General features: G+C 41.5%; 1 protein-coding gene across 2 annotated transcripts; it reads right to left on the minus strand.

Moving 5' to 3' along the window:
• Positions 1-7: 7 nt before the first annotated feature.
• LOC147155191 (sodium- and chloride-dependent GABA transporter 1-like) lies at positions 8-11,916 on the minus strand. 2 transcript variants are annotated; one of them, XM_086066711.1, is made up of 15 exons: positions 11,548-11,916; positions 10,146-10,529; positions 9,905-10,036; positions 9,700-9,800; positions 9,503-9,612; positions 9,267-9,399; positions 5,312-5,446; positions 5,135-5,238; positions 4,782-4,906; positions 4,566-4,678; positions 2,981-3,112; positions 2,793-2,895; positions 2,509-2,609; positions 2,197-2,364; positions 8-1,569 (listed from the first exon to the last, which is right to left on the minus strand). In XM_086066711.1, the coding sequence occupies exons 2-15, from the start codon at positions 10,375-10,377 to the stop codon at positions 1,132-1,134; spliced, it is 2,127 nt and encodes a 708-aa protein (XP_085922837.1). In that variant the 5' UTR covers positions 10,378-10,529; positions 11,548-11,916; the 3' UTR covers positions 8-1,131. The 2 variants fall into 2 exon arrangements, with proteins under 2 accessions (XP_085922837.1, XP_085922838.1); XM_086066712.1 differs by lacking the exon at positions 11,548-11,916 and adding an exon at positions 11,004-11,231.
• Positions 11,917-23,739: the final 11,823 nt, after the last annotated feature.

The raw sequence follows: 23,739 nt of genomic DNA on the forward strand, positions 1-23,739 counted from the left end.
CAAACTATAATTGATCGATACAGGTACAGAAAAGTCAAACTCAAACACAGAGTTGGTCCAGGTTCTTGTGCTAGCGTATGATGTGGTCCTTTTGTTGTTGTTGTTGTTGTGCCCAGTCATGTAAACAGACCGAAATTGATGTTTTGGCTTAAGGCCATCTTTTCTTCTTCTTTTTTTTTTTAAGTCAGGAATTTCAGACAATTTTCACTGATGTTCCTGAGGAAAGCATGCAAATCGTAAACAGCACTGACTGTCAAGATTAAGGGATAGTCTACGTTTGTAAATCACTTCCTCTAACCGTGTGCTTTTTTTTTTCTCCCTTCATTTTTTTGTACCTCTTCGTACCCTGTGCTTCTGCCAACCAGATGCTAAATGGCATAGTTTTTGCATGTGTCTGCCTATTGATTTGGTCCTCCATCACATCGACAACATAGAGTATAAAACCTCCTAAAAATAATTCTAAAAATGTTTCCATCACATAAAAGTTTTTTCTTTTTTTTTTCACTGAAAAAAGGAAGGAAAAATAACAGTCTCTCTCTCACACACAAAACATGACTGGATTTCTCCAGCTGACTTCTAAACATGAACTTCTTATTGGCATTGTGCTTTCTCACGAGCTCCTCAACTGCGCTCTGGCCTTCAGTTTGCCTTACAGAGTGCACGTTTTGCAACGTTTTGAAAAAGAGACAACTGTGTGAGATTTAGTAAACATCCACGATAAAATTGACACAGCCCTTGCTGTCGTTAGCGATATCAATTTTGTTCACTACTTCATCTACTATAGTCACACAGGTATTTACTCCATTCATGAAGATATTCAACAAATTTCTAATCTATATCTCTATTTAGTTTATTTTCTTTTCTCACAGTATTACACAGTATGTTTATTTTTTTTTTAAATACTCAGATTTATGGTTGCACCGGCACACTAACAGTCTTTGATATTTTCGGAATGCAAACCAACAATAGGACATCGTTGGCTTGGAAAATGTAGGAAAATGAAATATGGTTGGAAAATCTGTTTCGATCAGGTATTGCCCTCGGAGGTAGGTGAATCAATTAAAATCTTGGAAGTAAGTCCTGTGTAATGTTCTCGTTTGTCTACATGCTCCAAGAGGGTTTCTTTGCTGTCTACACGTTGGCCTCGGCAGTGGTCAGGTTAGAGGGCACACTTGCTGGGTTTGGTGGGTTAACGGGCTCCGTTGGATTGGCCGGGATCGGGGGAGGGACTGTTGGACTGACTGTTGTTGTGTTGATGGCCGGACTGGCCGCGGTGCTGGCGGTTGTGGTGATGGTGGTCACGATGGTGGGGCTTGTTGCTGGGTTCACAGGGCTAGCGGCAGCAGTGGGAGGAGGGTTAGCGGATGGCGGAGCCGGGTTCGCGGGGGACACGGGGCTGGTTGCGGTGACTGGAGCCGGGTTGGCGGGGACTGGGTTGGTCGGGCTGGCGGGGTTAGCTGGATTAGCCGGGCTGGGTAGGTTAGCAGTGTTGGTTTCCACCTGCTGCTCAGGTCCATTTTCCTGCGGTCGCCTGACAACCGCTGGAGGCCGAAGCATTATCCGAAGTCGCTGCAGAGAGATGCGCACGGGTTACAAACAGTAGTGCAAACTTTAGTTAAAGGGGAAGTCAACCTTAAACAGTTCTTGACACTAATATGTTATATGTGACCTCACTGGTCTGAACATGACATTCGGATTAATGTGACAAGTGGAATATAAATGATGCAGCAAAACCATTTTTAACCATCTCAGGGTGCGGCCATTTTGCAGCTTGCTGTCGACTGAAGATGACATCACTGTTGCTCAGTTTGGGCAACGACCAATCGCAGCTGACCTGCTTTCTAAAACGGAGCTGTGATTGGTTGTCACCTGAGACCTGAGCAACTATGATGTCATTGTCTCTCGACGGTAAGTGACAAAATGGCCACCTCCTGAGATTCATAAAAACTGCTGGATTTCAAGTCAACCCAAAAATATTTTCTTGACAATATGTTCTATGCACCCCCACCAGAATGTTATGTTTAGACTAGTGAGTTCACATATAACATATTATTGTCAAGAAATGTTAAACGTTGACTTCCCCTTTAACTCATATTCCAACGCAATATCAACCAAAATACCGTATTTAGACTAGTGGGGCTGCATAGAACATATTGTCAAGAAATTGTTAAGAAACTAATTCCCAAATCCTCATACCTCTTTGTAGGTGCCCTTGAGGCCAAGATACATATAAATCATGTATCCCGGTATGAGAACCATAGAAGAGAGTGCCATGAGCCAGCCCACTCCCTGACCCCAGCTTGGGAACACATAGTCTCCCATCGTGAGAGGAACCATTTGTACGGCGCTGAACAAGAACACCCCCTGTGGGAGACAGGAGACACTTTATGCATCATGACACCCATGACTCGCAGCGGCGTCTCATCTCAACGTGGCGGCGGGCAGGCAGCTAATATTGACTTTTCACGATGTTCCATTTTTCACGTCAAGTGTACTGATCTCACGCACAGCGACAATGAGGGGGGTGAACACCACCCAGCACATCTTCCACCACACACACGGCTTGTAGCCAATCATCTCCTCGATGTTGTCATAGAACTTGTTCACACCTGAGAGACAAATAAATGGAGGGTGAAAAACTCATCTCCAATCTATTTCAATTTGCTGCAGGTTTGCCGCGCATGATGATGAGCGTGCACGACCTTGACGCTGACAAGACTTTTTCAAGATTCCTCTAACTTCAAATGTTGCTGAATAATTGAACAATGTGCCCGTCTTTGTGACATACACACCGTAGCACCAGGATATGGAGATGCATTCAAAGAAGACCAGGAAAAGCAGACACATTCCACTGGCAGAATAGTAGTCAAACAGTTTGAACACATAAATCCCACCCTGGTGGCAGAAAAATGGAGTTGAGCCATTTCAGCATGATTTCACAATGTTCAAAACAGTTTGGAGAGAGAGCCGCCTGCTGTACCTGTGTGATGTTTGAAAGGCCAATCACATAAGACACCAGGCAGACCACTGCGATGAAGATCTCTCGTCTACCTCGAAGCTTTCTGGGAAATTCATCTACTAAAGCAGTAATGAAGCCCTCCACAGTGCAGAACTGACGGACAAGAACAGCAGGCACAGAGAAAAATATGAAAGGCCATTATGTGCAAGCATTAAACCTTGCTGTGTGATTGTACTTTATTGCTGATTGGGATTTACACTAGGTGCCATTCCAATCTTCATATTTAAATTGTGGCATGCAATTAGGTTAGCTAAATCTGACTTAGTTGGTGTTCCGGATAAGGGAAGATTGTGGCAAACACACTGTCATCTTTGAAATAGAGCTATCAAAGTTAATCGATTAATCAACAAGTAATCAATTCATTTTTTAAAGAAGAAAAAACAAAAAAAAACAAGGAAAAACAAAGCAAGTAATCAATTATCATATTAACTCATTTGCTCCCAGAAACGTATAAATACGTTCTTTTTCAAAATTGCCATGCTCCCAAAGACGTATTTATATGTTTTTTAAAAATGTTTTAATTGTATTTTTATGTTAGAGCATACAGAAGGTTCTGATGCAGCCTCTAAACTGAAGAGAATGCATGAAGCAATCAAAAGAGATCAACCAGGGCCATTTTGCAACAAAGCTCTTTTTTCCAGTGTTTTCGACAGTTGTAAATAATGATGAAACTTGGCTATATTGTAATGCTAATTGCTGCAAAATGGAAACAGATACAAATATACTTTTCTTTCCCTGATGGAAGAAGAGACTCTATAGGTTCCATTCATTCTTTATAGCAATAGAACACAATATTCTGTGGGTCTTACAAAATCAGTCAAAATCCAGTATAACAGCCAGCAGTGAAGAGGGTTGCTTCAGGGACAATGGCTGGGAGTGAATGAGTTAATCAACAACTTTTAATAATTGAGTAATCGTTTGGAGCCTTTTTTTTTTAATTAACTAAAATTTTCCAAATCCTCTGATTTCAGCATATCAATAGGACAACATCATCCCCCCTTTTTTAAAATCACTATACGAATTTGAAGTACGAAATAAACACCAATCACTGGTTAATAAACAGTAATCAGGGGGAATTAAATAAAAACCCGCTTTAATGCAAAATTTAATTGAATCTGATTGGTCAATTAATCGATTGAATCATCAATCGATCCTAAAAATATTCGATAGTGACAGCACTTCTTCTGAACGATCTCACAATCCACTTCTTGGAAGAATTCTAGATGTGCAAAATCAACATTTCTATAACACCAAGGTATGACTGCCTCGCTGCTTTCTGTTGCCTCACTTGAACCGTGATATCACAAAATGTGGGGGGGGGGGGGGAATAAAGAAATTGCAGGCAGTGTAACCTGCAGGCACACAGAGGTGATAAAGTTGCTTTAAAGCACCTTGACAGCTAATGTCAAAACTGGCCACTATCAGTGCACAAGAAGCAAATTGCATGCTTATCATGCAGCGAGCTGGTGGGTGCTAACGTGTGATACGTATCCGCATTTGACTATTTAGGTCAGCCCATGAGCAGATTGTTACTTAGCCCGCTTACCTGGCTGTCGATCCCCAGCATGAGCAGCATGGAGAAGAACAGAATAGCCCACAGTGGAGACACAGGCAACTGGGTTACTGCCTCAGGATACGCCAGAAAAGCTAAGCCGGGACCTGGAGAGCAAATGGCGAAATCACATCTCGTCAGTTGGCATGCAGAAAGTGACGATCAAAACGTTGGCACCGTTGGTGGTTGGGCTGCCCCGCGCATTGTTACCTGAAGCCGCGACGTCGGCAATATCCTTCTTGGTCACGTGTGCCATGAAGCCAACAATGGAGAAGATGACAAAGCCAGCAAACATGCTGGTGCATGAGTTGATGAAGCACACAATAATAGAGTCTCTAGGGAGAGCAAGTGGAGAAAATTGACATTTTATATGTGGACAGAACATATTACATCTATAATAGATTCATAGAAATGGAGTAGAAATGACTTTGAAAGCAAGAAAACAGGCATCAGGGAAATCACACATTGCACACATTGTTTCATTTCCTCTCAGTACACAGACTTAAAATCAAAAACCGTCTCGTGTCAACATCAAACCACACTGTGGGTTTTGTCAGTCTCACCTGTAAACATTATTATTGAATGGGTTGTAGCTTCCAAGAGCTATAAGTGAGCCCAAGCCCAATCCGTAGGAAAAAAAGATTTGGGTTGCTGCGTCCAGCCATACCTGGTGAGAGGAGCACAAATATTGAAACTCGCCGGGCAACGCATGCGACCTCGTTGCATTCTCTTGTCTTTACCTCCGATTGTTTGAGCTTTTCAAAATTAGGGGTGATGTAGAATAGAATTCCGTCTTTTGCTCCGGGCAGGGTCACTCCACGAATGAAGAGAATGAAGAGCATGAAGTAGGGATATGTCGCCGAGAAGTAAACCACCTGTGAAGTGTGAAGCGGCAATCAGCGAGGCATCGCCAATGCACTAATTGCAAACTGCATGGTCGCGTCCAGTTAGCATCATTTCTATGATGGCTCTGAATTTGGGATGGACATCATAATGAATTCACAGAATTGGAGAGAAACTGATTATTGAGTCCTGACAACTGGCAGAAAATCTGTTGCCAAAGAAGAACATAGGTGATATTGTATTAAGCCACCTTTAATGAACAAAACAATAGAAAGGGGAAGTAAACCCCCCAAATTTTCCTTACAACAATGTGTTCTATGCACCTCACTAGTCTAAACACGGCATTCTGATTAATATTGCATTTGTGAAATATGAATAAAATCACATTAAATCACGGCTCAGCTGTTTTCTGAGTTTGGTCATGTGTCATCCGCAAGCGGAGCTATGATTGGTCATTACCTGAGCCCTGAGAAACTGTGATGTCATTTTCAGTCGACAGCAAGTGTCAAAATGGCCGCCCCCTGAGACGGATGCTGCTTCATTCATGTTCCACAAATGCAACATTAATCAGAATGGGGGGTTGACTTCCCCTTTGATAAACAGCCTCACTTATTTAATTGCTCCTTTCCATTGTAGCCAAAGAACTAAATAACCAAACGGTCACAGTCAGAGGTTGAAGTAATATGTAGCCAGATGTCCATCGACAACACTGAACAGAAAAACTCAGTTAAACAATATTCTTGCCAGCAAGGTCAGTGAGACAAATGAAAGTCGCTTTATGAAAGCAGACACATTGTGTGTGTTTTAAGACAAACAAGACATTCATAACCATCAGCTTAAACTGAAGTAAACTGATCAACATGATCAAGCGTTGAGTCACAATTTGAAATTTGAAAATGCTGAAGACTACCAAAGTCTTAACATGTGAGAATTAACGTGGAAGTCAACCTTAAATATTTCTTGACAATAATATGTAATATGTGACCTCACTAGTCTAAACATGACATTCTGATTAATATTACATTTGTGGAATATAATATATATAATATATATATATCCATCTTAGGGGGCAGCCATTTTAAAACTTGCTGTAGACTGAAGATGACATTACAGTTGCTCAGGGCTCTTGCAACAACCAATCAGAGGTCACCTGTTTTCTGAAGCTGTGCTGTGATTGGTTGTTACCTGAGACCTGAGCAACATTGATGTCATCTACAGTTGACAGCAAGGGACAAAATGGCCGCCCCCTGAGATGGATAAAAACAGATGGATTTTGCTGCTCAAGTTATATTCCACACATGCAAAATTAATCAGAATATCGTATTTAGACTAGTCGGCTGCATAGAACATTATTATAAAAAAAATAAAATTGTTTTAATAAAAAAAAATGGGGGGTGGGGGTTGACTTCCCCTTTAAGTAAATCATTTCTCAAATATGTGTTTTTCATAACCAGAATAAGTGTATGCACAATGGCGCCACGAAGGGGTCGCCCCCTGCAAATTTACTGGTCACCCCATAAATTTGCTTGGCCAATAGAAATCCATTTTAACTGTACTTAACTTATTTTTTGCACATCCGATCATTAGTAACCAAAGCATATTAGAAGACAATTAAGTCTTTCTACTGGCCACTGTGGCCAGTTGACTACAACACTATAATGATATCCTGAAATGATGGCTTTCAGTTTCGGTAGGTGTCCCACCCTAACATTTTAAGTGTCCCCATCTGGCCACCCCCCAAAAAAATTCAAGAGGCACCACTGTGTTTTTGCGAACATGTAGATATAAAAAAATGCAAATTAAGAATAGATCCAATTCACTTGTTATGAACTTACATGTAAACACGTACTTTTGTCCATCAACATAAAAAAATTTAATAAAATAAAAACATTAAAATGCAGTATGGGCAAGAAAATATGTATATAGTTAATAGTTACTATTTCAAAACATACATTTTATATATTGCAATTAATCTCACCTTTATGATTCGTAGTTTGAAAAATGTGCAACGCACAAATTGTGAGCAGAAACTAGAATTGGGTTTCTTTCTAGCACTGTTAGCATCTAGCCAGCTAACAGCTCACAGATGACACTTTTTACTCATTGACACATATAGTGTCAGTGACAGCGTATTACGGCCACGCGTAAAAAAAAATTCAGAGGGGTTTAATATTCAGAGAACTCTCAAATTTGCCACTCTAAAAAAAACTCTCAAATTAGCGAGTTTATAAAGTGGCAAATTATAAAGTAAGGATTCGTTGGTGTTTAATGGGACACTGCTTATAAAATGAAAAGGCAGGATCGAGACGGATCATTCCTAATTCAATCTTTACTCGTGATACGGCACCTAGCGCGACAAAACTTCCTGATCCCCTATCAGATGACTAAACACTATCCAATCAGATGCTAGCATACTTTAGGTAAATGCATGTGAATGACAGCGAGCAGCAGATTCGACACATCAACTTAGCTACTGGTACAAAAAAAAGAAAATAAAAGAAAAAGAAAAAAGGAAAAAAACCTAAATTATAAGAATGCGTAAATAATAATTCTGGAAACATAAATGTACAAATAACAATACATTTTAACAAATGAACTTAAATGCTTGATCCTCAGGGTGTAGACCTTTGCAAAGTGAGGCGTCTTTGTCGCTATCATTACCCATCGCTTCAAAGTGCGAATGCTTAACATGATATGGTTATAGCCATTACTATCTCCTTATTTGAAAACCCGACCGAAAAGTATTGGCACAAACATCCGAGTGGTACGCTACGTGTATTTCTTGTAAGTTTTTTTCTCACAAATTTGGCACTTTATGAATTCGCAAATTTGCCACTTTATAAACTCGCAATTTTTTTTCCTTGCAGATTTGCCACTTTATAAAGTGGCAAATTTGCAAGTTTTTTTCTCTCGGAATATTGCCCCAACCTCTAAAAAAATATATGTTTACACGTGGCCCCAATACAGCGTTGTAGTATTGAAATACTCACAACTTTTGATCTGAAAAGAAATGTGGGTGATAACAATAATGACCAGTTACTCACTCCCGCTTAATTTGTTGTATATTTGCTACATGTGTAATAGTTTTACTCAACTTGTATTGCTTGTTTGGAAAAATAATTACATTGTCCCCCCCCCCCCCCCCCCCCCCCCCCCCCCGCCCCCTCCAGAAGGGACCGTTTCAGAAATGCCTGCCAAAAGCTATCGGAAAGCAGCAATGTCTGCGGGCAACATTGGCCTACACGAAATGCCCACTTTCATGTCAGAGAGAGATTCTGCCATCCCTTTGAAAGTAACAGTTAATCCATTAATTCTTCTCTCAGTTAATTATGTGCTGTAAACGTACACTCCTGCTCTGAATGTGTCTTCAAGAACAGCAAAACTGCTGCAGCCTCACTGAGCTCATCTCCTCTTCTCCATGTGCATTCATGACAGCGTGCGAGCTATTTATTTGCCAAACGTGCAGAGGAAATATGATGTTTTGTGACCAAGTCTAATTTTATTTGCCATGGTCACATGGCAATGGCTATGTGGGCCCATGAGGGGAGGCAAAGCACTTGGAGAGAAATGGAACGACAAACCCAGATTGCGGCCAATGGCTGTTTGTTGCTCCTCCTATCACGGATCCACACGCACTGCCAATAGTGTCAGGAGGCTTGGAATTAGAGGAGCCACTGTAGGGCACAATTGGATTGTTTGCTGCCTCTTATTTTGAAATTCATCCTGACGACGCTGACTGAATTCTAAATCATGTATGAGGCAATATTAGATTCGATTAATAATGCATTCCGGTCACATATATCTCCTTATCAGCATAAAAGCTCTGGACAGCCAAATACGCAAAGGTCTTACCTTCCCTGTCCAGCTGACCCCTTTCCAGATACAGAAGTAGACGAGGACCCAAGCGATGGCCAGCGTTATTGCGAGCGGCACTCGAATCTGGCCCGGTTTTTCCAAGCCATCGGTCATTTCATGCAAATTGCGCCTATAAATCAAAGCCAGTGACAGTACGCCTGTTAGACAGCCTGCCGGCCTTTTGTTTATCTTCGGGATTCATGGAGGGCTACAAGAGGATGAGGATATCTTACTCCCAAAACTCCACCACTGCACTGGTGAGATTGGTGGTGTCTGCAATGGAGTAATTTGTATAACACTTCTCTGTGTTCCATAGATTGTTGCATGAGCTCCATGGTAGTTCCTGGAATCAAATATAAAAAAACATGTACAAAACCGTGCCTGTGATTCTTCAACAACACTGATTTGACGCTTTTTCATGGGTACTCACAGCAGTGAAGGAGTTGTACAGGTAATAAATAGCCCAGGAAATGATTACAATGTAGTAAATGTTAAGCCAGAAGGAAAGGACAGCAGCTGCAAGGCCCACACCTGCCACACAAAAATAAATATGCCACTTCAACTATCAGTATGCATGCAAGGGATTCATTGTCATCACTATATGCTGTTTTCAAATGTATCATGAGAGGAGCTACCTTTAAACATGGGAGCCAGTTTCCACACACCGAGCCCCCCAATCGAGGTGTATTGACCCAGGGAGCATTCCAGTAGGAACAAGGGCATCCCAGCAAATATGAGAGTCAAAAAATATGGAATCAAGAAGGCCCCTGGATGGAGATGGAAAAGTGGATCAAGTCAGACATCAGCACAACATCACGTGCATGAAATCATGAGGCGCAAGTTTGCCTGTGGAGCACAAGGAAAAAGCTTGTTTACCTCCACCGTTTTTGCCACAGAGATATGGAAATCTCCACACGTTGCCCAGTCCAATTGCATAACCCACACAAGACAGCAGGAAATCAAATCTCCCTCCCCATGTTTCTCTATCTGGCAACTCCTTTTTCTTATTTTCCGGCTTGACGTCCAGCGACTTGGGCTTGTCATTATTGGCGGCCACCTCGTTCAGTTCCGTCACTTGGCCATCCGTTTTGGTGCCGTTTGTCGCCATGTCTCTGGCTTTGGCACAGGCCCTGGCAGTCGGACGGGAGGCTTCTGCACCGTTCCACGTAGACAACAGCTTCGCGGTTTTCGCACCAAACCTTTGGAGCGAGCGTGAGGAAAAGAAGCCCGCGTACGCACGGATCGTCAGTCGCCGTTAACCTGCAGGTATGGTAAATAACAGCAGTTGGTCCCGTTTTTCAGGCGACCCGACCCAGCTCATCGTGAGGCACAAATATACACATTTCGCACCGCATTAATTCACTCCTCGTTTGGCGCAATAAAGCCAATTAATTGAGCAAATCCGCTTTGCATTGATATGCGCATTTCAAACAGACATTAAAGAAGCTGGTGTGAATTAGGACCATTGACATAAAAAAAGAGAACTATTCATATCAGAATCGGGGGGAAAAAAGTCATATTGGACTGAACACATGACAGATTCAAGCCAATTATTTCAACATGCAAAGTCTGGCATTTATTGCATCCAACGAACAAACCAACAAAACACACAAATGAAAAAAAAAACGAGGGGAAAAAAACTTGGATGAATCACTGCAAGCGCAAGACGCGCAGAAGCAAATCGCCGTTGAGCTGCATGGGAATCATAATAAAGAGGTGTCCTCCAATTACCACCTGCAGATTCTCCTAACGCTTCTTCCAAAAGTGTGCACGCAGAGAGGTCTCACACCAGCTGGGAGACACAACACACCGTGGAGACAAAGGGATGTCCAATGCGTAAAAGCCTTACGCATCGGTCCAAGCCGTCCACCTCGACTTAATTAGCAAAACGCGCACAATAACGTGACTGCACATTTGACACGATTATGTCCGCACATTTGCAGTAGACGAAAGGCGCGACATCAACCGCTCATTTCTTCTTCTTTTTATTTATCGTGAAGTCGCTCAGCACTCACACGCACGCGCGCAAACACACACACACGCATGCACACACGTACACACACACGCACACACACACACACACACACACACACACACACACACACACACACACACACACACACACACACACACACACACACACACACACACCAATAAACGCATTTCTTGTGCGTTAACCCACTGCCGCAAAAACAATAAGAATCATACATGGAGACATTTGTTGTTTCCAAACACGTGCACGCGCGCACACACAGCAGCACCTGGCGTATTTACTCACAGTGGACGTGGAGTGAATGTGGAGGATGCGCAGCTTGCCCCGAATCTGCGTGGATTCCTCCTCCTGTGGATGAAGTTGTAAACTCCCAATATGTCTTGGAACGTCAATAGGTTTTACTTCCATTAAAAGCCTTAAAGGGACCATGCAGCGTCCAAAGGGTCCAAAGCGCAAGAGCTGTCCAGCCGGGAGGCGGTGCTGAAAAGACCAAGAGGAGGAAGAAAAAGAAGAGGATGAAGATGAAGAAGAAGAAAAGGAGGCTGAATCAACACGGGCAGCAGCCGCTTTGCCTTCTTGTGCGACTGTCTAACATCAACAAGCAGAGACTCAACTCCCATCTACACATGCAGCCTCAATGTCATCTCAAAGTCGACCCCCCCTTCTCCCTCATCTTCATCTATAGGCTGCACTGACGTCAAACTTGCACCCTTTGTATTTTTCATATTGTTGCACTCCTCAATCCAATCACAACATTGAACATTCTTTGCAGCATTTTAGCCAAAAATGGTCACTATTGAGAAGTGATCCACATTACGCTGCACAGTATTTTGCTTTATTTCCCCTGATACTCATTTCACAATGAATGGCTTCATAATTTATCTGCGCACGTGCAGTGTCACAAAATATGCACCCAGCAAGATGAATTTACCAAGGTAAAAAAAAAGAAGAAGAAAAAAGGAGGCTCATGGGAGCAATGCAGACCTCGTTATTTGGACAAGGAGGCCAGTCAGCGACTGTCTGCAGATTGAGATGAAGGCAGCAGGTCGATAAAAGGAGGAGACACAACACAATATTGCCCTCAATAATAAAGTAACGATGACAAATACACATCTTGGAAAGAGATGTATAAAATCTTGTAACATACTGTTTTCCTTTATTTGTTTCACCACAAAATCAAAACATCTGCATTTTGTCATTTGCCTCCATGTTTGTAGATCTGCCCCCCCCCCCCCCCACACTTGTTGCCTGGTTTCACCAATCGGCTAAAAATAAAAAAGCCCCCCCACCCCCTCCACACACCCTTAATAAATTGCGGTGTCAAGTGTGACTTAGTTGCAAAGGTCTTGGCAGTAACATGAAGAGTGTTTCCTGCATGGCAAGCTGAAGAGCAGCAGCTGGTGAAAGCAATGAGGGGTGAACTAACCTACTAAATGATAGCACATGAAACGCCGCATTTCAGATCCCATCTGGTGTGGCCGGCGGCCCTGCGGGCCTGCGCTGCGATACATGATACATATTTACACACCTGCTGATGGAGCGTACGGGCATGTCCAATAGGCTGGTGACATGTGACCTCCTCAGCCTTTCCACCATTCCGCCAAGCTGGAAATGTTCATTTGGCTTGCGTGGGTACGCTGGATGTAGAAGCCTCATTAGGCCAAGATGACTTGTTCTGTCATGTGTTGGCTTTTAGGGGGCGTACGCTTGCGTCGCCGCTTTGCTAGCCCACTGGCTGTAAAATTACTTTAATGCGCTGCAGGCTTTTCTACCTTGACTATGGCATCGTTACTTTAACACGGCGCGGTGAAAAACTGGTTAGCACATCTGGCTCACAGTCCTGAGGGTGGGAGTTCAAATTCAAGACATCAAGATTCGGAATTGATTGAAGGTGTGAATGTGAGTGTCAATTGTTTGTATGTATGTGCCCTGTGATTGGCTGGCAACCAGGTCAAGGTGCACCACCCAAAGGGCGCAGCTCATCCATGTCAACCCAGCAAATAAACTTATGATTCAATGAATACCTCACAGGTAGTATCAATACAATAATGTCGACAAGTTAAGGCACTTTTTTTTTTTTTAATCCAGCTCTTTGAATATCGTCAATGTAAGATTGTGTGTTTTAAATGCCCTGTATTTCCTCATATTGAAATATGCCATAGTGAAATAGCCATAATGGCCCACAAAAGGGACTTTTGTCTTGGGTTTAGATGGGAAATTCGATAGCACTTTTTTTCAGACCAGTATAATATGAGTACTTAACTCTTGTATGCATTTGGTATGACCCGGCTGGGGATTTGAACTCACAACCCCCCCAGTCTCAGAGCATGCACTTTACCACTAAGTCACTGAATTTAAGTTTTTAAATACATAGTGTACAATAAAAAATACAATGTTCTGTTTATGCCATTTGTCTTTGCAGTATTTTTGATACAGCTCTCATACTACATTTAACTGGAGCTGGATTGAATTGGATTGTGAAAATGTACCTAATATTTTGAGTTTTATTATCACATTAAAGTGGCATCATTGATTTAACAATATCATCCACCTTGGCTTGCTTTGGTGGAAAAAAAATCTATGTAATAAAAACAACAAACTAAAAAAGAAATAAAAATGACAGCATTTCATTTGAATAATTGGAAATTGAACATTTTAAATGATGCCAATTATTGTACATTTGTGTTCAGTTAGTTATGATAATTATATTCAAAATAGTGTTACAGAAGCATTTTTTTTTCCTGAATTCATCTTATGCACAGTCAGTGCTCAATTTTACGATGCACATTGGTTGAGCCGCATCCCTCAACGCTACTGTGCAATTTGAGGCCACAGATGAGCTAATTAGCATGATGATGTCCCATTAGTAATTAGTATGCTAATCAAAAGCAATTCACATATTTTATTTATATTGTCACAAAGTTGTTTTCCTGCTGCTAAAAAATGTGCAAAATGTGCTCTTTAGTTCAGACTATTTGTCTTTTGCACAATCAACATGTAAACAAGTCTTAATAATTATGGAAAAGGAAATACAGTAGGCTATTGTTCCAATGAAATAACGATACATACAACACAAACTATTTACAAAGGTGCAGCCTTCAGCAAGGCATTGAGACGAAAAGAAGATCTAATGAAGTGATCCCACACGGAATTACGCTGTCCTTGTTCCCATCAGCCTCAGAGTGCCATCGCTGCAGTGCATGAGCGTATAATAACACTCAAGTGGCCCACTTGCGTCTTCACAACACACATTTTTCATAGGAGAAATGATGCATAGCTCACACTTGCATGCGCTGAGCGAGCGGAGAGGCCCGGCGTGCTTGTGACGCGCTCACGCCGTCCGTGATTGGACGTGGCTCACATTGTCATGTGCACATTGTGTAGCATGCTCTTACGTGCCCACTCCTTTGGCGTAGCATTTGTTTAGCATGACCTAAATTGCGATGAATTGAGTGTCCCAGCAGCTCCGTCTCGCCTTTTTCTTTGTAATCCTCGTCTTGCTTTCTCTCGTGCACGCACACGCGCGCGCGTAAGCGCCATAATTTGCAAGCAAGCAAAGCAGCTGAGAGGACAGTTTTCTGATAGTAAACAGCTTTTGCCAGACATACTTTGCATACGCGGCAAAGTATTGTGGGATTCACAGAGGTCAGCTGTCCTCCGATATTGAAGCGATCTTCAATGATTCGTCTGCCAAATTTGTGGAGAATGCTCTGTTTGCAGCTTTGCTCTTGTAGTTATGGGCCTGCTAAGCGGAGCAAGCAGCAGCGAAGCTGCTGCTTGCGGAGCAAGCAGGCACATATTACTATCCTAGAAAAGGGGTTTATTATGGGCCTGCTAAGCGGAGCAAGCAGCAGCGAAGCTGCTGCTTGCGGAGCAAGCAGGCACATATTACTATCCACCCTAGAAAAGTGTATATTATTATGGGCCTGCTAAGCGGAGCAAGCAGCAGCGAAGCTGCTGCTTGCGGAGCAAGCAGGCACATATTACTATCCACCCTAGAAAAGTGTATATTATTATGGGCCTGCTAAGCGGAGCAAGCAGCAGCGAAGCTGCTGCTTGCGGAGCAAGCAGGCACATATTACTATCCTAGAAAAAAGGGTTTATTATTTTTTATTATTCCACGACTTTTCCGCAAAAATGCGGCCCGAACCGTAGATCGCACCGGGACAAATGAGGTATCAAACGATGCGGCTCGCTCTGACTCGCTGCGCTATTATTTTTATAAGAATTCCCAGTTACCATGGCGACGCTATTCCCAAAAAACTCCCCCAAAAAATCCCATAGGAATGAATGGGAAACCGGAAGACATCAACTCCAATCAAGCACCTTTTTCCAAGACACGCTGCGCGCGCATACGTTAACCGACCGATATGAATTTTAGCTCATTTTGTTGGAATTTTTGTCATCTTTAGCTCAGTGTCAAAAAAAAATTTAAGGAATGAAAGCTCTCCCCCCTGTGCGGGTTCAAAGACAGTGAGTGAAATATCCTTTATCCCATGTGTGTGTATTGCATGAGCTAGAGCGGACCAATTAAGAAACAGAGTGAAGACAGAGAAAAAAATAGATTTCAAGTTTCACTTCAACTCGTCACCATGGCCACAATCTTTGCTCACTAGACATCAAATTCGCACATTTTGTAGCCACAAGCCTCTGCTTTCTGAAGAACTAAGTTTTATTTGGCTAAGGTGTCATTTAGTACCTTTATTTTCACTTTAAGCGAGGAGAAGTCGCACATTTTTGATCTCTTTTCAATGTAATTTTCGCCGTTTTTGCCTCTTCATTTTCGATCAATCATAAGTTTTCAACCTGCTCTCATTTGGTCATTTTTCATCCGATTAAAAAACTGAGAACATGCTCGCGTTCCCCAAACCCTTGCCGTTCTAACGAGCCATTTCTGGAATCTGCATCTTCAACCGTTAAGTCGCGAGAGGCTTTTGTTTGAGGTGAGCGTAATCCTATACAAATCAATGGAGTGTTGGTGCGTGACGTCTCCTCACAACTTAAAATCAAATGTGTGTGCGTGAATGTGCATGTTTTGTAAAGGGGCAGTGAGATACTGTTAATTATGGTAGATTCCACATTTCTTGACCGATTTCAATGGTTTGAATTTTAAACTGTTCAGCTCATTGAAATGTTACTTAAAATCAAATGTGTGTGCGTGAATGTGCATGTTTCTTAAAGGGGCAGTAAGATACTTTATTTGATCTTGATTATGGTTAACTTTTACATTTCTTGAGCGATTTCAATGGTTGAAATTTTAAACTGTTCAGCTCATTGAAATGTTAGTTAAAATCAAATGTATGTGCGTGAATGTGCATGTTTCTTAAAGGGCCAGTAATACTTTTAGTTGATTATAACTTGCACATTTCTTGAGCGATTTCAATGGTTGAAAGTTTAAACTGTTCAGCTCATTGAAAAGAGTTAGCAGGCCCATTCAAAATTTCCGCGGGAATTTTTCTAGTTATGGGCCTGCTAAGCGGAGCAAGCAGCAGCGAAGCTGCTGCTTGCGGAGCAAGCAGGCACATATTACTATCCACCCTAGAAAAGTGTTTATTCTTCTTATTTTTATTATTTTTATATTATCTTCCAGCGACTTTTCCGCAAGAATAGGGGCCGTACCGTAGATCGCACCGCGACAAATAAGGTATCAAACGATGCGGCTCGATTTGACTCGCTGCGCTATTATTTTCCTCAGAATTCCCAGTTACCATGGCGACACAATTCCCCAAAATGTCCCCCAAAAAGTCCCATAGGAATGAATGGGAATCCGAAAATGATCAACTCCAATCAAGCACCTTTTTCAAAGACACGCTGCGCGCGCATACATTAACCGACCGATATGAAAATTAGCTCATTTTGTTGGAATTTTTGTCATCTTTAGCTCAGTGTCAAAAAAAATTTTAAGGAATGAAAGCTCTCCCCCCTGTGAGGGTTCAAAGACAGTGAGCAAAGGGGAAAAGTCGCCTATTTAGAGTGTGACTAATTAAGGCTTCAGTGACGGGAACCAAAAAATCTATTTCCAAAAGTTTCACTTCAACTCGTCACCATGGCCACAATCTTTGCTCACTAGACATCAAATTCGCACATTTTGTAGCCACAAGCCTCTGCTTTCTGAAGAACTAAGTTTTATTTGGCTACGGTGTCATTTAGTACCTTTATTTTCACTTTAAGCGAGGAGAAGTCGGACTTTGACGCCTATCTCCTCCATGTTAATTTCGCCGTTTTTTCCCTCTTCATTTTCCATCAATCATAAGTTTTCAACCTGCTCTCATTTGGTCATTTTTCATCCGATTAAAAAACTGAGAACATGCTCGCGTTCCCCAAACCCTTGCCGTTCTAACGAGCCATTTCTGGAATCTGCATCTTCAACCGTTAAGTCGCGAGAGGCTTTTGTTTGAGGTGAGCGTAATCCTATACAAATCAATGGAGTGTTGGTGCGTGACGTCTCCTCACAACTTAAAATCAAATGTGTGTGCGTGAATGTGCATGTTTTGTAAAGGGGCAGTGAGATACTGTTAATTATGGTAGATTCCACATTTCTTGACCGATTTCAATGGTTTGAATTTTAAACTGTTCAGCTCATTGAAATGTTACTTAAAATCAAATGTGTGTGCGTGAATGTGCATGTTTCTTAAAGGGGCAGTAACATAGTGTTGATTATGGTTAACTTCCACATTTCTTGACCCATTTCAATGGTTGAAAGTTTAAACTGTTCAGCTCATTGAAATGTTACTTAAAATCAAATGTGTGTGCGTGAATGTGCATGTTTCTTAAAGGGGCAGTAACATACTGTTGATTATGGTAGATTCCACATTTCTTGAGCGATTTCAATGGTTTAAATTTTAAACTGTTCAGCTCATTGAAATGTTACTTAAAATCAAATGTGTGTGCGTGAATGTGCATGTTTCTTAAAGGGGCAGTAATACTTTTAGTAGATTATGGTTAACTTCCACATTTCTTGAGCGATTTCAATGGTTGAAAGTTTAAACTGTTCAGCTCATTGAAAAGAGTTAGCAGGCCCATTCAAAATTTCCGCGGGAATTTTTCTAGTTATTTTTTATTATTCCACGACTTTTCCGCTAAAATGCGGCCCGAACCGTAGATCGCACCGGGACAAATGAGGTATCAAACGATGCGGCTCGCTCTGACTCGCTGCGCTATTATTTTTATAAGAATTCCCAGTTACCATGGCGACGCTATTCCCAAAAAACTCCCAAATAAAAGTCCCATAGGAATGAATGGGAAAAGGAAAGACAAAATCACACATCAAGCACCTTTTTCAAAGAGACGCTGCGCGTGCATACGTTAACCGATTGATATGAATTTTAGCTCATTTTGTTGGAATTTTTCCCATCTTTAGCTCAGTGTCAAAAAAAATATTAAGGAATGAAAGCTCTTCCCCCTGTGCGGGTTCAAAGACAGTGAGTGTAATCGCCACTCTGATATGCAATTAAGGCTTCAGTGACGGGAACCAAAAAATCTTATTTCCAAAAGTTTCACTTCAACTCGTCACCATGGCCACAATCTTTGCTCACTAGACCTCAAATTCGCACATTTTGTAGCCACAAGCCTCTGCTTTCTGAAAAACTAAGTTTTATTTGGCTAAGGTGTCATTTAGTACCTTTATTTTCACTTTAAGCGAGGAGAAGTCGGACTTTGGCGCCTATCTCCTCCATGTTAATTTCGCCGTTTTTTCCCTCTTCATTTTCGATCAATCATAAGTTTTCAACCTGCTCTCATTTGGTCATTTTTCATCCGATTAAAAAACTGAGAACATGCTCGCGTTCCCCAAACCCTTGCCGTTCTAACGAGCCATTTCTGGAATCTGCATCTTCAACCGTTAAGTCGCGAGAGGCTTTTGTTTGAGGTGAGCGTAATCCTATACAAATCAATGGAGTGTTGGTGCGTGACGTCTCCTCACAACTTAAAATCAAATGTGTGTGCGTGAATGTGCATGTTTTGTAAAGGGGCAGTGAGATACTGTTAATTATGGTAGATTCCACATTTCTTGACCGATTTCAATGGTTTGAATTTTAAACTGTTCAGCTCATTGAAATGTTACTTAAAATCAAATGTGTGTGCGTGAATGTGCATATTTCTTAAAGGGACAGTAAGATACTTTATTTGATCTTGATTATGGTTAACTTGCACATTTCTTGAGCGATTTCAATGGTTGAATTTTTAAACTGTTCAGCTCATTGAAATGTTAGTTAAAATCAAATGTATGCGCGTGAATGTGCATGTTTCTTAAAGGGGCAGTAATACTTTTAGTAGATTATGGTTAACTTGCACATTTCTTGAGCGATTTCAACGGTTTAAATTTTAAACTGTTCAGCTCATTGAAAAGAGTTGCAAGAGTTAGCAGGCCCATTCAAAATTTCCGCGGGAATTTTTCTAGTTATTTTTTATTATTCCACGACTTTTCCGCTAAAATGCGGCCCGAACCGTAGATCGCACCGGGACAAATGAGGTATCAAACGATGCGGCTCGCTCTGACTCGCTGCGCTATTATTTTTATAAGAATTCCCAGTTACCATGGCGACGCTATTCCCAAAAAACTCCCAAATAAAAGTCCCATAGGAATGAATGGGAAAAGGAAAGACAAAATCACACATCAAGCACCTTTTTCAAAGAGACGCTGCGCGTGCATACGTTAACCGATTGATATGAATTTTAGCTCATTTTGTTGGAATTTTTGTCATCTTTAACTCAGTGTCAAAAAAAAAATTAAGGAATGAAAGCTCTTCCCCCTGTGCGGGTTCAAAGACAGTGAGTGTAATCGCCACTCTGATACCCAATTAAGGCTTCAGTGACGGGAACCAAAAAATCTATTTCCAAAAGTTTCACTTCAACTCGTCACCATGGCCACAATCTTTGCTCACTAGACATCAAATTCGCACATTTTGTAGCCACAAGCCTCTGCTTTCTGAAGAACTAAGTTTTATTTGGCTAAGGTTTCATTTAGTACCTTTATTTTCACTTTAAGCGAGGAGAAGTCGCACATTTTTGATCTCTTTTCAATGTAATTTTCGCCCTTTTTCCCTCTTCATTTTCGATCAATCATAAGTTTTCAACCTGCTCTCATTTGGTCATTTTTCATCCGATTAAAAAACTGAGAACATGCTCGCGTTCCCCAAACCCTTGCCGTTCTAACGAGCCATTTCTGGAATCTGCATCTTCAACCGTTAAGTCGCGAGAGGCTTTTGTTTGAGGTGAGCGTAATCCTATACAAATCAATGGAGTGTTGGTGCGTGACGTCTCCTCACAACTTAAAATCAAATGTGTGTGCGTGAATGTGCATGTTTTGTAAAGGGGCAGTGAGATACTGTTAATTATGGTAGATTCCACATTTCTTGACCGATTTCAATGGTTTGAATTTTAAACTGTTCAGCTCATTGAAATGTTACTTAAAATCAAATGTGTGTGCGTGAATGTGCATGTTTCTTAAAGGGGCAGTAACATACTGTTGATTTTGGTTAACTTCCACATTTCTTGAGCGATTTCAATGGTTGAAAGTTTAAACTGTTCAGCTCATTGAAAAGAGTTAGCAGGCCCATTCAAAATTTCCGCGGGAATTTTTCTAGTTTTTATTATGGGCCTGCTAAGCGGAGCAAGCAGCAGCAAAGCTGCTGCTTGCGGAGCAAGCAGGCACATATTACTATCCTAGAAAAAGGGTTTATTATGGGCCTGCTAAGCGGAGCAAGCAGCAGCGAAGCTGCTGCTTGCGGAGCAAGCAGGCACATATTACTATCCTAGAAAAAAGGGTTTAATATTATTCTTCTTATTATGGGCCTGCTAAGCGGAGCAAGCAGCAGCGAAGCTGCTGCTTGCGGAGCAAGCAGGCACATATTACTATCCTAGAAAAAAGGGTTTAATATTATTCTTCTTATTATGGGCCTGCTAAGCGGAGCAAGCAGCAGCGAAGCTGCTGCTTGCGGAGCAAGCAGGCACATATTACTATCCTAGAAAAGGGGTTTATTATGGGCCTGCTAAGCGGAGCAAGCAGCAGCGAAGCTGCTGCTTGCGGAGCAAGCAGGCACATATTACTATCCTAGAAAAGGGGTTTATTTTTTTTCTTCTTATTATTCTTTAATCTTCCGCGTTTTTTCTGCTAAAATGCGGCCCGTACCGTAGATCGCACCGGGACAAAAGAGGTATCAAACGATGCGGCTCGATCTGACTCGGTGCGCTATTATTTTTATAAGAATTCCCAGTTACCATGGCGACGCTATTCCCAAAAAACTCCCAAATAAAAGTCCCATAGGAATGAATGGGAAAAGGAAAGACAAAATCACACATCAAGCACCTTTTTCAAAGAGACGCTGCGCACGCATACGTTAACCGATTGATATGAAAATTAGCTCATTTTGTTGGAATTTTTGTCATCTTTAACTCAGTGTCAAAAAAAAAATTAAGGAATGAAAGCTCTTCCCCCAGTGCGGGTTCAAAGACAGTGAGTGTAATCGCCACTCTGATACCCAATTAAGGCTTCAGTGACGGGAACCAAAAAATCTATTTCCAAAAGTTTCACTTCAACTCGTCACCATGGCCACAATCTTTGCTCACTAGACATCAAATTCGCACATTTTGTAGCCACAAGCCTCTGCTTTCTGAAGAACTAAGTTTTATTTGGCTAAGGTTTCATTTAGTACCTTTATTTTCACTTTAAGCGAGGAGAAGTCGCACATTTTTGATCTCTTTTCAATGTTAATTTCGCCGTTTTTTCCCTCTTCATTTTCGATCAATCATAAGTTTTCAACCTGCTCTCATTTGGTCATTTTTCATCCGATTAAAAAACTGAGAACATGCTCGCGTTCCCCAAACCCTTGCCGTTCTAACGAGCCATTTCTGGAATCTGCATCTTCAACCGTTAAGTCGCGAGAGGCTTTTGTTTGAGGTGAGCGTAATCCTATACAAATCAATGGAGTGTTGGTGCGTGACGTCTCCTCACAACTTAAAATCTAATGTGTGTGCGTGAATGTGCATGTTTTGTAAAGGGGCAGTGAGATACTGTTAATTATGGTAGATTCCACATTTCTTGACCGATTTCAATGGTTTGAATTTTAAACTGTTCAGCTCATTGAAATGTTACTTAAAATCAAATGTGTGTGCGTGAATGTGCATGTTTCTTAAAGGGGCAGTAACATAGTGTTGATTATGGTTAACTTCCACATTTCTTGACCCATTTCAATGGTTGAAAAATTAAACTGTTCAGCTCATTGAAATGTTACTTAAAATCAAATGTGTGTGCGTGAATGTGCATGTTTCTTAAAGGGGCAGTAACATACTGTTGATTATGGTAGATTCCACATTTCTTGACCGATTTCAATGGTTTAAATTTTAAACTGTTCAGCTCATTGAAATGTTACTTAAAATCAAATGTGTGTGCGTGAATGTGCATGTTTTGTAAAGGGGCAGTAAGATACTTTTAGTTGATGTTGATTATGGTGAACTTCCACATTTCTTGACTGATTTCAATGGTTTAAATTTTAAACTGTTCAGCTCATTGAAATGTTAGTTAAAATCAAATGTGTGTGCGTGAATGTGCATGTTTCTTAAAGGGGCAGTAATACTTTTAGTAGATTATGGTTAACTTCCACATTTCTTGAGCGATTTCAATGGTTGAAAGTTTAAACTGTTCAGCTCATTGAAAAGAGTTAGCAGGCCCATTCAAAATTTCCGCGGGAATTTTTCTAGTTATGGGCCTGCTAAGCGGAGCAAGCAGCAGCGAAGCTGCTGCTTGCGGAGCAAGCAGGCACATATTACTATCCTAGAAAAAGGGTTTATTATGGGCCTGCTAAGCGGAGCAAGCAGCAGCGAAGCTGCTGCTTGCGGAGCAAGCAGGCACATATTACTATCCTAGAAAAAAGGGTTTATTATGGGCCTGCTAAGCGGAGCAAGCAGCAGCGAAGCTGCTGCTTGCGGAGCAAGCAGGCACATATTACTATCCTAGAAAAAAGGGTTTATTATGGGCCTGCTAAGCGGAGCAAGCAGCAGCGAAGCTGCTGCTTGCGGAGCAAGCAGGCACATATTACTATCCACCCTAGAAAAGGGTTTATTTTTATTTTTTTTATATTTTATTCCACGATTTTTTCTGCTAAAATGCGGCCCGTACCGTAGATCGCACCGGCACGAATGAGGTATCAAACGATGCGGCTCGATCTGACTCGGTGCGGCATTATTTTTATAAGAATTCCCAGTTACCATGGCGACGCTATTCCCAAAAAACTCCCAAATAAAGTCCCATAGGAATGAATGGGAATCCGAAAGAGATCAACTCCAATCAAGCACCTTTTTCAAAGACACGCTGCGCGCGCATACGTTAACCGACCGATATGAAAATTAGCTCATTTTGTTGGAATTTTTGTCATCTTTAGCTCAGTGTCAAAAAAAAAATTAAGGAATGAAAGCTCTCCCCCCTGTGCGGGTTCAAAGACAGTGAGTGTAATCGCCACTCTGATACCCAATTAAGCTTTC

The sequence above is a fragment of the Leptonotus elevatus genome, unplaced genomic scaffold (assembly GCF_054856555.1).
Source record: "Leptonotus elevatus isolate MCC_2025b unplaced genomic scaffold, RoL_Lele_1.0 HiC_scaffold_134, whole genome shotgun sequence".
NCBI classification, from domain to species: domain Eukaryota; kingdom Metazoa; phylum Chordata; class Actinopteri; order Syngnathiformes; family Syngnathidae; genus Leptonotus; species Leptonotus elevatus.

Excerpts from the sequence above, each read along its gene's own strand:
- LOC147155191 (XM_086066711.1), bottom strand. The coding sequence starts at position 10,377 with ATGGCGACAAACGGCACCAAAACGGATGGCCAAGTGACGGAACTGAAC. Across the intron at positions 5,447-9,266 it reads GGGTCAGCTGGACAGGGAAG|GTGGTTTACTTCTCGGCGAC; the intron begins GTAAGACCTTTG and ends CACACTTCACAG. Across the intron at positions 3,113-4,565 it reads TGCTGGGGATCGACAGCCAG|TTCTGCACTGTGGAGGGCTT; the intron begins GTAAGCGGGCTA and ends CTTGTCCGTCAG.